Source organism: Cryptotermes secundus, unplaced genomic scaffold (assembly GCF_002891405.2).
Source record: "Cryptotermes secundus unplaced genomic scaffold, Csec_1.0 scaffold639, whole genome shotgun sequence".
In the NCBI taxonomy this organism is placed as follows: Eukaryota; Metazoa; Arthropoda; class Insecta; order Blattodea; family Kalotermitidae; genus Cryptotermes; species Cryptotermes secundus.
Genome location: NW_019743157.1, coordinates 915244 through 928370, shown reverse-complemented (window position 1 = coordinate 928370; position 13127 = coordinate 915244). Strand labels below are relative to the sequence as shown.

Below are 13127 nucleotides of genomic sequence, written 5' to 3'. Positions count from 1 at the left end.
TGCTTATGCAGGCTACACAGATTATTATACTAGATACTACATATTGTTATCAGCATAGATAAGTTTTGAGATTGCAATGAGATGGACAGGTCATTAATACAAACTTGAAAAATGGGTGGGCCACATACTGTGCCTTGTCAGGCTCCAGGCTGTACTTTATCCAAATCTGAACATGCAAAATCACGTTCGTTGGACTCTCCTTTTAAGCTATGATTAAAAACCGGCCAGCATTCCCTTCAAAACCATATTATTACAATTTCATGAATAACACTCTATAAAGTACGCGATTTTTAACTTTGGAGGGATCACAGACTATTCCCACATCGTGAGTTTTCCTATTTATGGCCTTCGGTATTTCATGTGTAGAGAAAATTAAATTTCAATGAGATCAGGCATATACATTAAATCCATACAAATCAGTTATATACTGTAACCAATATTATATCAAATTACTGTTATTACTAACAACAATATTATTTAATACAAAGCAACATGATTTCCAAAACAGATTACATTCATTCATGGAATGGCTATAACGCTCTAATTGTTTTATATTTACCTCAAACAATGTGCGTTACTTACCATGTTTCCAAGTTGCTGAATTTCTTAGTTACTACTTTCCCCAGATCAATGCCCAGTCGATCAACAATTCTTTGAGCAAGATCTGGATGCGACGTACCACTGAAAACCTTGATGTTCGGCATTCTACTTCGAAGAAATGTACTCGGCTTTTCCAACTTCGCTCGAATCAAAGACCTCGCTCGCACTGGATCCGACACGACGGGCATTACTGCAAAAACATAACATGCAACCAATCACATTATAGCGGAAAAAGCTTTACATCATATCCTGATGAACGTATTCTATTGAGCGAAGGTCGTGTTTTGTCGATGAGAGAGCACGTCCGGCATTTGAGTCTTAAATATTGTTCCATCTAGAGGATCTAGAGGGATTTAGAGAAACGAGTAACGATATCATCTAAGACAAGCACTGCGGAAAAAGTATTAACCATTTGAGCATGACAATCGTCTCATTGTTTAGAATTATCAATCACTATGTGTGAGTTGTACACATTGCATATGAATAGGCCATAGCGGGCAGTAGTATCAAGGAAACTGTATCAACATAACAGGCACAATCGAACAGCAATATAGTAGGGATGGTGCTGGGAATTTAGTTTTGAAGTATCAGAAATCTCGAAGAAGAGAAGCAATGCGTTAGATTATTTGATAACTATAAATATGGCTAACATTGCTGCGCAGAGAATCAAGAGAGAATTTAAGGAAGTTATTAAGAGTGAAGAGGTAGGAACCGATTTGACCCCGTGAACCCAGTCTAGGTTTTGAAACTTTTTGTCATCCCGAATAAGAAAGATAGACATAAATCATTAGATGCGACATTTATTTATGGTACTAAGCAGTGAATTCTCAGTAAGGTATAAATATTGCCTTGGAGTTGAGTGTACCGTTATTTGATAGGTTATTTTAAAATTGAAACTTTTATTTTGTGGTGCATGTCTGTATTTTCCTGCTTTGTTACGTGCTTGAAATACTTGTATATCTGTAGAATAATTGGCAGTCTGGTGTGAGACAGTAGATTAATTTGTCATAAATAAACTTACCCGGATTGTAGACATACTGGTCAGATTACTAGAATGTGCCTGCATGCAGTAAGATTATATGAGTTCTCTCCACATTTCAGCAATCAGGTTCCCAAGAATGATTCCTCAGTTTCGAGTGACATTGACACAGTATTACATTAAAGCATGCTGTGTTTTGAATAGGTTATGTTTTTGTTACCTTTATTTTAACCTCAGGCTCAGTTGAATCAAACCAGTTAAGCTTAATAGTATTAATACAATCTATTGACTAGATTACAGGTTATTCTTCTTGCAATGACCTATCATTAAACTTAATACCATAAAAAGGTTTGATATCCATTTTGTGTTGTAATTGTAATTGGCAAACTTCTTGGACATTAAAAGATACAGATACCTAGATACCACTGAATAGAATGTAGCAGTTGGGGGTAAGATAAAGGGTTAGTGTCTTGTGCCATAAAATGGGACTGCTTGTCTAAGGTAGTAGATCCTGACAGCAAATCTGTGGTCCCCTGGCAAGTTGAGGGGGTGGGCTTAGGGCTGACATCCTCATCCTGTAAACTTTTCCAAGTCAACAATCTAAGCAGGACAGTGTGTTGGAAGTGGCCAGGGTTCAAACTGGACTGTAGAGCCATTAGGAGTAAATACCATAGTAAATATGGTACATGTTTGCTACAACAGCCAGAATAATTATAAATTTCAGTATCATGAATTTCGCCATCCTCACAGGTTTTCAAACACACTCTTTTGTTTAGCATTCCTTGTAAGAAGTGGTGATTATAAGGCTCATACAAGAATTTGTAACATGTATGTGTGTATATAGCCTAGTAATAGTAATAACTGTTAAATAATATACCAGAACAAGGAGTTCATTTTACAAACAAACAAAAATTGAGTGTCATGCTGATTTTTCAAACTGTTGGTTCATGTAGTATGACTGGAGACTTGTCAGGCTGTGGAGTTTGTGTGGTACTGATGAGAATATTGGGTGTGTCACGCGACAAATAACTTGATGTGGGTCTCGGATTTAGCGAATCTTTATTGTGCTTCACTTATACACTCACACGATTTACAATGTCACAATCCTTCTGCTGTAGTCGCTTCTCGACTTGGCAAATGCTAGACTGCTTTCGGCGGCAGCCTTCTGAATAACTCGTTACCGCAGAAGTGCATTATTCTGGTTCAACAATCCGTTGCTTAGGAAGTGCAGTATTTCCCGTTGTTACTCAACGACAATTCGTTACTATGATTTGTCACTTTGGGAACTCCACAGTTTCCACGAATTTGTTGCCGTGGAAGTGTCCGTTCTGATTGTAGCGGTTGTCGCGGTGATAGACGTAAGGTAATGCGTCACAATATTATACATGAAGTGAAATATGATAATGTGCCTGAAATTTGCATTGTTATGAAGTAAAATAGTTGAATATTTTCATCCAGTTTTTATTCATTCTCTAAAAGTGGATACAGGGAAACCATAATGAGGTTGTCATCATCATCTCATGTATCATCTCAGAGACTGCTTAATAAATTTCAATGAAATGTGTTACTGGGGCAGAGGGGAGGTGTTACTTGGAAAATTGGCCAGCAGCTTTTTGGTTCATATCAGTCCAGTATTACCCCAATTTTTACATAAAGTTTTAATAAGAAATATTAATCTTTCTCAAAAGTTGCATCATCATCATCATCAGTAATCTGTCAAGACGACAGGTCCACAGTCTCTTTCAAAACAATTCCTCCACTTAATGCGAACTTAAACTTAAAGCTTTGCGCAGTGGCAATATCGTAACCAATGAGGTTTATCCGAGGTGCGATTATTGCTAGTTGAACACCCTCGTTGGTGTCTCCACCTTATCGTGGTGAGGGGGTTTGAGTATGCCAAGGACCCTGAGAGCTATACCAGCGGTAGCGTAGCTACTGGCAGGGCCTCCCTTGCTGGACAGGTCAAAGGGTAGGCATCAGACAAAGAGAGACACCAAAAACTGATGCCGGAAGCAGCGTCATCAGTAGCGACTTGAAGCACAGAGCAAATGATGCTCGAGATGGTTCAAGTTCGTATAGCAGCAGGCGTGACCAGAGTGGTTTGAACGGCTGCTGTACTGCGATGTGGAAAGCAAATGGAAAAACTACCACATTATCACTTTTCCTGGATAGTCTCTTTCCAAAAACAGTTGCATCATACAGGAAATAATTGGTACATGACTTGAAATGCAGACCTTGTATTATCAGCAACTTTTGTTTAAAACATTTGCTATGTGGTTAATATTTTCATGGAATTTAGGGACAAATTTCATGATAAGATGACTGTTTAAGGAAGCCTCTTTTAACTTGCATCCATATGGCATCATTTGCTGAGAGATTTATTGTAACATTTGTTTTCTTTATAAATGATGCCTAGCTAACATGATGTGTAACATTAGATTAAAATTAAGTACATGCAACTGCAGTCAGAATAATTTCCAGTTTTTTGGAAAAATATAAAAGTACAGTATATCAAAATAACACATAAATAACAGATCATAATATTGTAAGATATAGTGAATTTATTTCGTGTTTATTTTGTTGTCCTCACATCTTGTATGGTTTGTTGGGTTTGACATCTTGAGTTCACAGTTTTTATAAAAACGACATTATGATATATAATGAATGCTTAGTAACACCAAAATCTAAGAAGATCAAAATAAATAGTCCGATGTAATTGCAATTTTGCAGTACAGTATATTGTATTGCACATGTTATGGTATAAAGTTTGAATGGTAGCACAATGCTTTGTATTTAGGAAGTCCCAGATTTCATTCTTCTGGATTGTGATTTTTCTTATCTTCTCCTTGAAAATTCTGGAAAGGCATCTAATAATACCCATTCCACATCCTACCAAATTTATTATTCGCTGTAATTCTCCCATTTGATACTATATGATCTGCGAAGTTGAAGAAGCATTGCTGAATAAGCTGTGAACTCAATATGAAGACAGTGTAGAATAAATAAAATAAATTACACTAACCTAACTTAAGGGCCATGCCATACCTCAGGCAGTTAGCTGTAACTGCAGCAGCCCAGGTTTGAGCCCAGGTCAGGTCATACAGGATTTGTGGTGGACAAAGTGACACTGGAACAGGTTTTCTCCAAGTACTTGGGTTTCCCCTGCCAATTTTCATTTCACTAACAGCTCCACACTCATCATCTATCATTACAGGGTTCCACACCAAGTGGGCTCAGTCTCACTGCACCCCAAGAAACTAAAAAAAAACTAACTTAAACTGTCTGAAGTCATATTTAGTGGAGAAATATAAAATAATGCCTAGGTAAAAAAGTAAAGCTATCCCTGTAACAGGCCGTGAAGGCCCATAGGGTTGTGAGACGTTGAGGGTCCCACATTATCTAGACAGTCGGCTCAAAGATGGCGGTAAGGTTTTCAGCCTTACGCGCCGGCCACGCTTTACTCCCCAGGAATATTATTTAATTAATTCCTGGTACTCATTTCTGTTAGATGCTGAGTCGACCCCAGGGCCATAGTGCAGCTGGAAGGATTAGGTCAATTGAAAAAATCCAGTGATCTCATCGGGACTGGAACCCACAACCTTCCAGCTTGTAGCGTAGTGCCTCAACCAATTATGCTGCCGCGTGCCCCCAATGTCTAGGTACAAGACAGAATATATTAATGTATGCATCTGCACAGACATACATCTGATAATTGTATAATTGTCATCAGTAAATAATGTCAGGACTTGGGGGCAGGTGAAGGAGTCATAAGAATGTGGTTATCATGTTGTAGACATACTGAGTTAAATGTTAAAATTAACAGAAAATTAGCTCACTTACCATTAGTGCTACTCATGATTTGTTAATAATGGAAGCCTTCTGTATATTTTTGGGTGAATCTGTCTCTTCTGCGGTATTATTTTTACTCGTTTTACTGCTTTTAAATTCTAAGTTAACTGTTTATTAATGCCAGATTATTAACTGCACCCATTTTAAATTAAGAAGCTCTATGGTGACGTTTGATGATAAAGGTTACAAAAACATGTGAATCTAATGGCGTATATGGTTATCTGATGATGTAGGCACAGCATATTTCATGGAAGGAATGATGTGCAAGATGTTATTGAAATGGTAACTGTTATGATCATTTTCATTTATCACCAATTTAATGTGATTCAGTTATACATAGACACAATCTGACTGTTACAGTTCATATAGCAGATAACACTGTGTCTCCATGTATGAATGTTGAAAATACTACTATTAGCTTTATTCTGTTAAGTAAAGAAACCCGAGCTTATCCCCGGACACTGACATTTGTTGTAAATTCTTAATCTCTTCATGACATGGCTGATAACAGAGAGCAGTCAGTAATTTCAAATTTTTCCTAATTCTGGTTGACTGGTTATGAGAACATTCAGTGGGTAGAACTCCTGCTTTGTATTTGGAAAGATTATGAGTTGAAAACAAGACAAGGAACTTGATATAATGGGGAACAGAACACAGCAAGGAGGAATACACACATGAGCACTAGGGGAGCCATCTATCAACAACTAAACATCAACACAGAAAGACAGCAGTTTTCTTGCCCATAACTTTTTAACACCTGATGATGACCAGTTCGGTTGAAACCTGTTATGAAAACTTTTAAAGTGACTAGCTTTTAATAAGTTTTAATAAGTTGTTGCACATAAGACTGTAGAGTTAAAAACACTAAGTGGAAAGTGCAACAGGATGCTACAGTATATCATTGCACAAAGATTGCAAGGACTGAGAACCTGAAGTTAGAATAGATATTAATTTTAGTACATCAGAGTTCAAGTAACCAGTGTCACAGTATATATCCCTGGAGTTATAGGAAAAAGTTTCAAGTAAAAAACTGATAAAAATGAGGGTTTTTTTATTGCTAGTGGGGTGGGACTAAGTCCCTTGTAATGTGGCCACTTCTGGCCTATTGTACCAGCCCCAGATGATAGGTGAGGGTGATTGTGGAGCAGTTGGTGGAATGAAGATTGGCAGGGGAAACCGAAGTACTCAGAGAAAACCTGCCCCAGCGGCACTTTGTCCACTGCAAATCCCACTTGACCAGACCCGGGATCGAACCCGGGCCACCGCGATGGGAAGCCAGCGACTAACTGCTTGAGCTATGGCACGGACCCTAAAAATGAGGTAACTGCGTCACAAAATTTTTCCTGCTAAAAAGATCAAGTAAAAAGTAGGTTATGTCTTTGAGCACAGTGCTTTCCATTCAGTGATATGAGGAAATACTGACTGTTAAATATGCTATTGCATAAAACTATAAAGTTTTTCTTCTTTTCATTAAAAGTGGCATTTAGAGACTTAACCCACTTTTGTATAACATGACAGATATAAAACTAATTTAAAGTTATATTACTATATTGCAGGTTGCAAAGTGTGCTATAAAAGTTGAGCTGGTGAATGACAACTATACAGAATTGAAAGGAGAAATAGCTGGACCTCCAGAGACACCTTATGAGGGAGGGACATTCGTGTTGGAAATAAAAGTGCCCGAAACATATCCCTTTAACCCACCAAAGGTAAAGTGATAACCAGTGATTTGTAAATGAACCCGTGAAGATCTGAGATTGTCATGATGTCAGCAATTTCTACGTGAATGTTTTGAGATACTGGAAATTTTATAACAAATAATGATAAAATGAAAGTGATAAGTATAGCTACCAGCTTTATATATTTGTTATGATAATATTTTTCTGTTTTATGAGAGTAAGCATGCATGGGAAGAGAAAAACAAAAAAAAAAAACAAAAACAAAAACAAAAAAACAAAAAACTGGTCAGAAACTGTGAAGGGGAAGTGGGAATGTCAGAAGTGAAGAGAAAATAAGGCTGTCATCCCCCGTATGGATGAAACATAGGAGTAAAAGATCGAAAAAATAAAAAAGGTAAAAGTCTATGTGCTTAACTAATTAAGCACTACACCATGAAAGCATATGGGGGAGTGGATATCCAGGATTGCTATCCAAGGAATTCAAGACATCTGTAATATGAATCAGCAGAGTGCTGCTAACTTGGCCATAATGTTTGATAGGGGATAGAATTATGGTGGTGAAACGACTTCACAAATGTAGAAAGTCCAAGAAGAAGATAGGAAGATGAGGTAGAAGTTCTTGTATAATACAGTGGAAGGTAAAGTTGTCTCTTTGCATAATTAATTAAGCACTGCGGCATGAAGGTGTATGAGGGAGTGGATGTACAGATCCACATTTTCTTGTCCTCAGCACTAGCTAGAGGTGAGTGGTCAGCTACATGCCCTGTCCGCTTTACCTCTGGGGAAGGAGCACCTGCTACCCATTGGATAGGTTGGGTGAACCTCAGAGCCTGTCTGGATGATGTGGAGAAGAGAAAATTCTTGACCCTACCAGGACTCAAACTCCAACCCCTCGGTCGGTCAGCCCATAGCTAGTTGCTATACCGACTATACAATCCCGGCTCATTGTAGAATACAGTACCCTAGCAAAATGGGCAGGTTATGAAAAATATATTACAGGACAAAATACAGAAACATGCTTTCATTTGTGAAAAAAACAACTGTGATGCAGGGTATCTTTCCAAAAGATAATACAAAAGAATAATACAAGAGGTTTGATTGCATCTGTTATCACTCTTTCCCTAATATTCAAACTCTGTCTGCCAGAGAAAAGCCATCATACTGATATGCAGATATGACAGTGAGAGAGCAATATTTCTCAGATTTTTAAACAGCAAGTAAACCTTAGGGTGAGGGCACACCAAGGAAACTGGCAACCTCAGTTTCCAGGCAGTGTTATCAGACTGAGGTGAACGCATGAAATTGAATTTAGCAGCTCAAACAGAGGAAATGGCAACACAATTGCAATGCAACTCATAGAAGACTAAGAGACTCAGCTCCCAGGCAACTGAGCAAGCCAGTCTTCTCACAGTTGCGTTGCGTTGTAGTGTCCTGGTTTCAGCAGTTCTGACATGCTTCTGGGATTCATTTGCTTCTTTAGATGGCATGAAAGGTTGACGAACCCGCTAATTTTTTTTTCATGCAGTTAATTGAACAGGAGCCTGGTATATATGACACATGCCACCCAGACTGTGCTAGGTTGGACAAAATAGATTTGACTTGGAAAAGAATTTCTAATGAGATGAAGGAATCTGGATCGTGGTTAAGTTCTTTTGAAACAATATAAGCACCTGAGTTTAAATTGTCATGGAAGAACGGATGCAACCAACATCTTATTTTCCCCTTTCAACTCTTCTTAAGCCATCGCAACCACTACCATTTTATGATAGGATCAGTATTATCATCTGATATTGTAGAAGAGAAATGCAAAAAATTGAAAAATTTGATCGCGTAATATGTTGGATGAACACACTCACTTGAGATGATGTGAGCAGCTAATCAAACATGTTTCCTAAGTGTCACCTGCTAATCTGGAAACCAGTTGCATGCTTTAAATGGGTGACATTTTTTGGAAGTTGCAGTTGCATTGCAGTTGCCAGTTTCTTTGGTGTGCCCTCTCCCTGACAGATATTGGCTTAATTTCAAATATGGAAGTCACCAGAATACTCCATCTTGACTTTGCAATTTTTGTGCCTTTTTATGACTGAGTTTTACTTTTTATTTATGTTTCATGGAGAAAGGTAGCAGTATGGTATACCATTGCATACCATCACACATGCAAAAAAAATCCCCTCTATTTGAAATCAGAAGGAGGTGTGTAAGAAATAGAATTGCTTGTAGTAATTGTCTCCTCTTGTGTGTACAGGTACGATTTATAACCAAAATATGGCATCCCAACATCTCCTCTGTGACAGGAGCAATATGTTTAGATATCCTGAAAGATCAGTGGTAGGTATAATTTTACAATATGGTCTGTGAAGTCACATATGTAGAGCATATTTGTGGAGCAATTGGTGGAATGAAGATCGGCAGGGGAAACTGAAATACTCGGAGAAAACCTGCCCCAGCGCCACTTTGTCCACCACAAATCCCACTTGACCAGACCCAGGATCAAACCCGGGCTGCCGCGGTGGGAAGCCAGCCGCTAACCGCTTGAGCTATGGCGCGGCTAGAACATATCTTACAATACTTTATTCTTCCTCTCCCATTGTGGGTATAATTATTTGGTTTATTGTTACCTTCCATTCTGATTAATCATCTGGTAAGTTTAAGTAAATTGCAGTGTATGACATTACAGTGTAATTCTGTTGAATCATTGTACACTATAGGGTTGATCATTTAAAGCAGAAGAGACCCAGGAAACGCATGATCTTATTTAATTTATAATGTTTTATATTCCCATTTTCTTTCATAAAATGTATTGACTGTGATGTATAATTTACAAGTTAGTAATTACCCATACTATAAAGAAAAAGCAAGGAGAATGCTTTAGTGGTATGATATATCATCTTTCTATGTGCAATTTGATGCAAGTCATCTAATAACCAAACCTCTCCAACTGTCTCATGTTTTCTCAAATCTCCTCTTCAATTTTCCTTCCATGTTCCTTCTTCTGTATGACATCTTTCGTAACCTGCTATTCCCATCTTAACGTCAGTCTTCCTCTTGACTCTTAATCTTTTTGATTAATAGGCAATGTTGTCCTTGTACTTAATTAACCACCATTTCATGAATGTGTGTGGAACAGTGGAGGTGTAGCACTAGATGAAGGTGAGTGGTCAGCCTCATGCCCCAATCACTTTGCCCCTGGAGAATGATCCCCCAGTATCTGTATAGGAGGCTGGGTAGGCCATACAGCCAGTCTGTACACTGTAGAGAAGATAAAAATCTTACCTCTCCCAGAAATTTAACCTCAGCCATCCAACCCATAGCCCATCATTATACTGACTGAGCCATCCCAGCTTTTTCTTTTAGTTTCAAGTTCAAAACCTTCTTTGGGATTCTATCTTTGTTCGTACTTAAAAGTGCCATACTATCTCATTGTTATTTGTTAATTTATGTTTCAAGATATTTTTCTTTAAGTACTCTGTAACTTTTTTTGTTTTTACTGTCTCTTATGGTTTTTCCGTCTGTACTCAAAATGCTCACCTCAGCTGCCATTAGTCTACTAATATCTGCTGTGGTTCTTTTCTGGTGTTTCTGCTCCATATATTAATAGAGGCATGTCTTCAGGATTTCTTATTTCCGAAGGATATTCCTAACTGTTAACATTATCCTGCATTCATTATTCTTTCTGATGTGTATTAACAGGATGTGCAGCGAGAAATTATGTCATATATGAAAAAGTAATTTTTTTGAAGATATTAATCATCTTGCGCCCTTTTGTTCAGGTATACTGACTTTGAATAATTCACCACTCATCAGTTATATCTCAAGAAATTCCTTTTGCATAATATGTGATGTCACTTATTAGTACATATTGTGACGTTCGTAATTTATGTAACGTGCTTTGTAGTGTATCCTATCTATTCCAGGGCGGCAGCAATGACGTTACGAACAGTTCTGCTTTCACTCCAAGCCCTGCTTGCTGCTGCGGAACCTGATGACCCTCAGGATGCTGTTGTAGCTAAGCAATTCAAAGAGAACCAGGATATGTTCAGACAAACAGCTCGTCATTGGACGTTTGTCTATGCAGGAGGTACACGCAATTTTAGTGCAGACTCTTTGGCCATGTGCAGTGAAATCTACATTTGAGTTTCTTTTTTTTTGGGGGGGGGGAAGTTGATTTAGACACTAAACTGAGGAATATAACCTTGAGATTGTTGACTTTGGATCGTTGCAATTGAATATTAAATGAGAAAACATTGTACTGAGGAACATTAAATGGGAGTCTCACTGTATAATGGAATAATATTTTGCTTCTTACCTAAATTTTGAAAGAAGATATTAATTTGGAAGAAAAATGTAGAAGCCCTCCTATGAGGGTCACTGAAAATGGAATGGTCTAATTATCATATGTATAAAGTGATAAGAAAAGATGACATTAAATTACAAACATATAATATAATGAGAAAAAGTACCTCATACACATCATTAAGGTTCATTAGTAATTATATTTCTAATAACTGAGTTGTATTTTAAATCATTCTTACAGGTGGAGGAACCTCACTTTTATTTACTTCAGAGGAACCTTAAACTAAAAATAAAAATTTGGAAACCACTGGCCTATTGGACATGTGGATGACTTGATTCTTTTTAGTCTATATATATTTCACTGTGTTTATCTTTCATCATGAAGGAACTGTATTAACCTTTTAAGGGCAAATGTCTGATACATCAGCTCCTGAATAACCTGTGAAGTATATTGAAAGTCTCACTCTTTTAATTGAGTCCTTTTGGTGCCATGTGTGACTGCTTGACCCAAACAAAGCATGTTATTCTACTTTCCAAGGTTTCAGCTTATCTTTATATAAACAGTGCCTGCTTCAAATTTATTTTCCTGTGTAAACAACTGTTCTAATCATTTGCAACAATTCACTAATTCTGTGAACCCATCCAGCAGTAATGTTTTTCTTCTTCCCTTTTTGGCATCTGTTACAGTAGGACTGTTTTTCAAACTTGGTAATATGTAAAAGAGTTATGCCTTCTGAGATATAATGCCATCTAGTCCATTAGAAGTTCACCAGCATTTTGGAGGCACATGTCTCCATCTTCAGGGAGAAATAATATATGTGGGAAATAAAGTATGTGAGGGGTAGTGATGTAATGCTTATTAGAATCATGTCATAGTGTTCAGTGGCAGATTGCTATCAGTCATATGTGTGTGTTTATTAGTTGATTTGGCACCTGCACAGGATGCTGTTGGAGAACTCGGAAGATGATAATTGAAGATACTCCACTTCAAAATTCATCATCATCTGAAGAAAATTATAAAGATTTAGAGTGGCACCATAAACTCCCCTTTGATGAGGCATGTATGCACTAGATTGTTGGAGAAAAAAATGGGCTAAATAAAACTGCTACTCCCATTACTTACTTACTCATGGAGCTGAGCCCTTCTGGAGGAGCCGCCAATTCAACAGCTACTCAAGAATTTCCCAGCATTTTATGGAACCCGAAGGTTCATTACCATGTTCAGAAGAGCCCTCCACTGGTCCCTATCCTGAGCCAGATCTGTCCAATACATAACATCCCATCCTATCTCTCTTAAGATCCATTCTAATATTGTCCACCCACCTACACCTTGCTCTTCCCTGTGGTCTCTTTCCTTCTGGCTTTCCCACCNTGATTGCACAATACAAATTATGAAGCTCCTCATTATGCAGTTTTCTCCAACCTCCTGTCACTTATCTCTCTTTGGTCCAAATATTCTCCTTGACACCTTATTCTCAAACACCCTCAGTTTATGTTCCTCCCTTAATGTCAGAGACAAATTTTCACACCCATACAGAACCACAGGCAAAATTATAGTTCTGTAATTCTAATTTTTATGTTTTTGGACAGCAGACGAGAAGACAAAAGTTCTGGACTGAAGGGTAGCAATCATTACCCGAGTTAAATCTTCTCTTAATTTCCTCCTGAAGCAGCTTTTGATTTGTTATAATCGTTCCCAAATATCTGAACTGTGTCACATTTTCAAA

The 13127-nt window shown here is 37.8% G+C and overlaps 2 protein-coding genes and 1 pseudogene across 6 annotated transcripts in view; 2 read left to right on the top strand and 1 right to left on the bottom strand.

Moving 5' to 3' along the window:
* The window catches only part of LOC111873925 (ribose-phosphate pyrophosphokinase 1), a 32150-nt gene extending 26700 nt beyond the window's left edge, over positions 1–5450 (bottom strand). For 3 of the 4 annotated variants that reach the window (XM_023869025.2, XM_023869027.2, XM_023869028.2), the window contains exons 1-2: positions 1010–1130; positions 583–790 (exon numbers count right to left, since the gene is read on the bottom strand). In XM_023869025.2, coding sequence (XP_023724793.1) covers positions 583–790; positions 1010–1034 — 233 coding nt within the window. In that variant the 5' untranslated portion in view covers positions 1035–1130. Of the gene's footprint in view, positions 1–582; positions 791–1009; positions 1131–5419 lie in introns of those variants that run through there. The other variant, XM_023869026.1, reaches the window with a different exon arrangement.
* Positions 1221–13127, top strand: part of LOC111873926 (ubiquitin-conjugating enzyme E2-22 kDa) — a 20834-nt gene continuing 8927 nt past the window's right edge. Inside the window, exons 1-5 of one of the 2 annotated variants that reach the window (XM_023869030.2) lie at positions 1221–1304; positions 6985–7137; positions 9353–9435; positions 11022–11185; positions 12342–12562. In XM_023869030.2, coding sequence (XP_023724798.1) covers positions 1242–1304; positions 6985–7137; positions 9353–9435; positions 11022–11185; positions 12342–12472 — 594 coding nt within the window. In that variant the 5' untranslated portion in view covers positions 1221–1241 and the 3' untranslated portion in view covers positions 12473–12562. Of the gene's footprint in view, positions 1305–6984; positions 7138–9352; positions 9436–11021; positions 11186–12341; positions 12563–13127 lie in introns of those variants that run through there. The other variant, XM_023869029.1, reaches the window with a different exon arrangement.
* Positions 3361–3520, top strand: LOC111873937 (annotated as a pseudogene).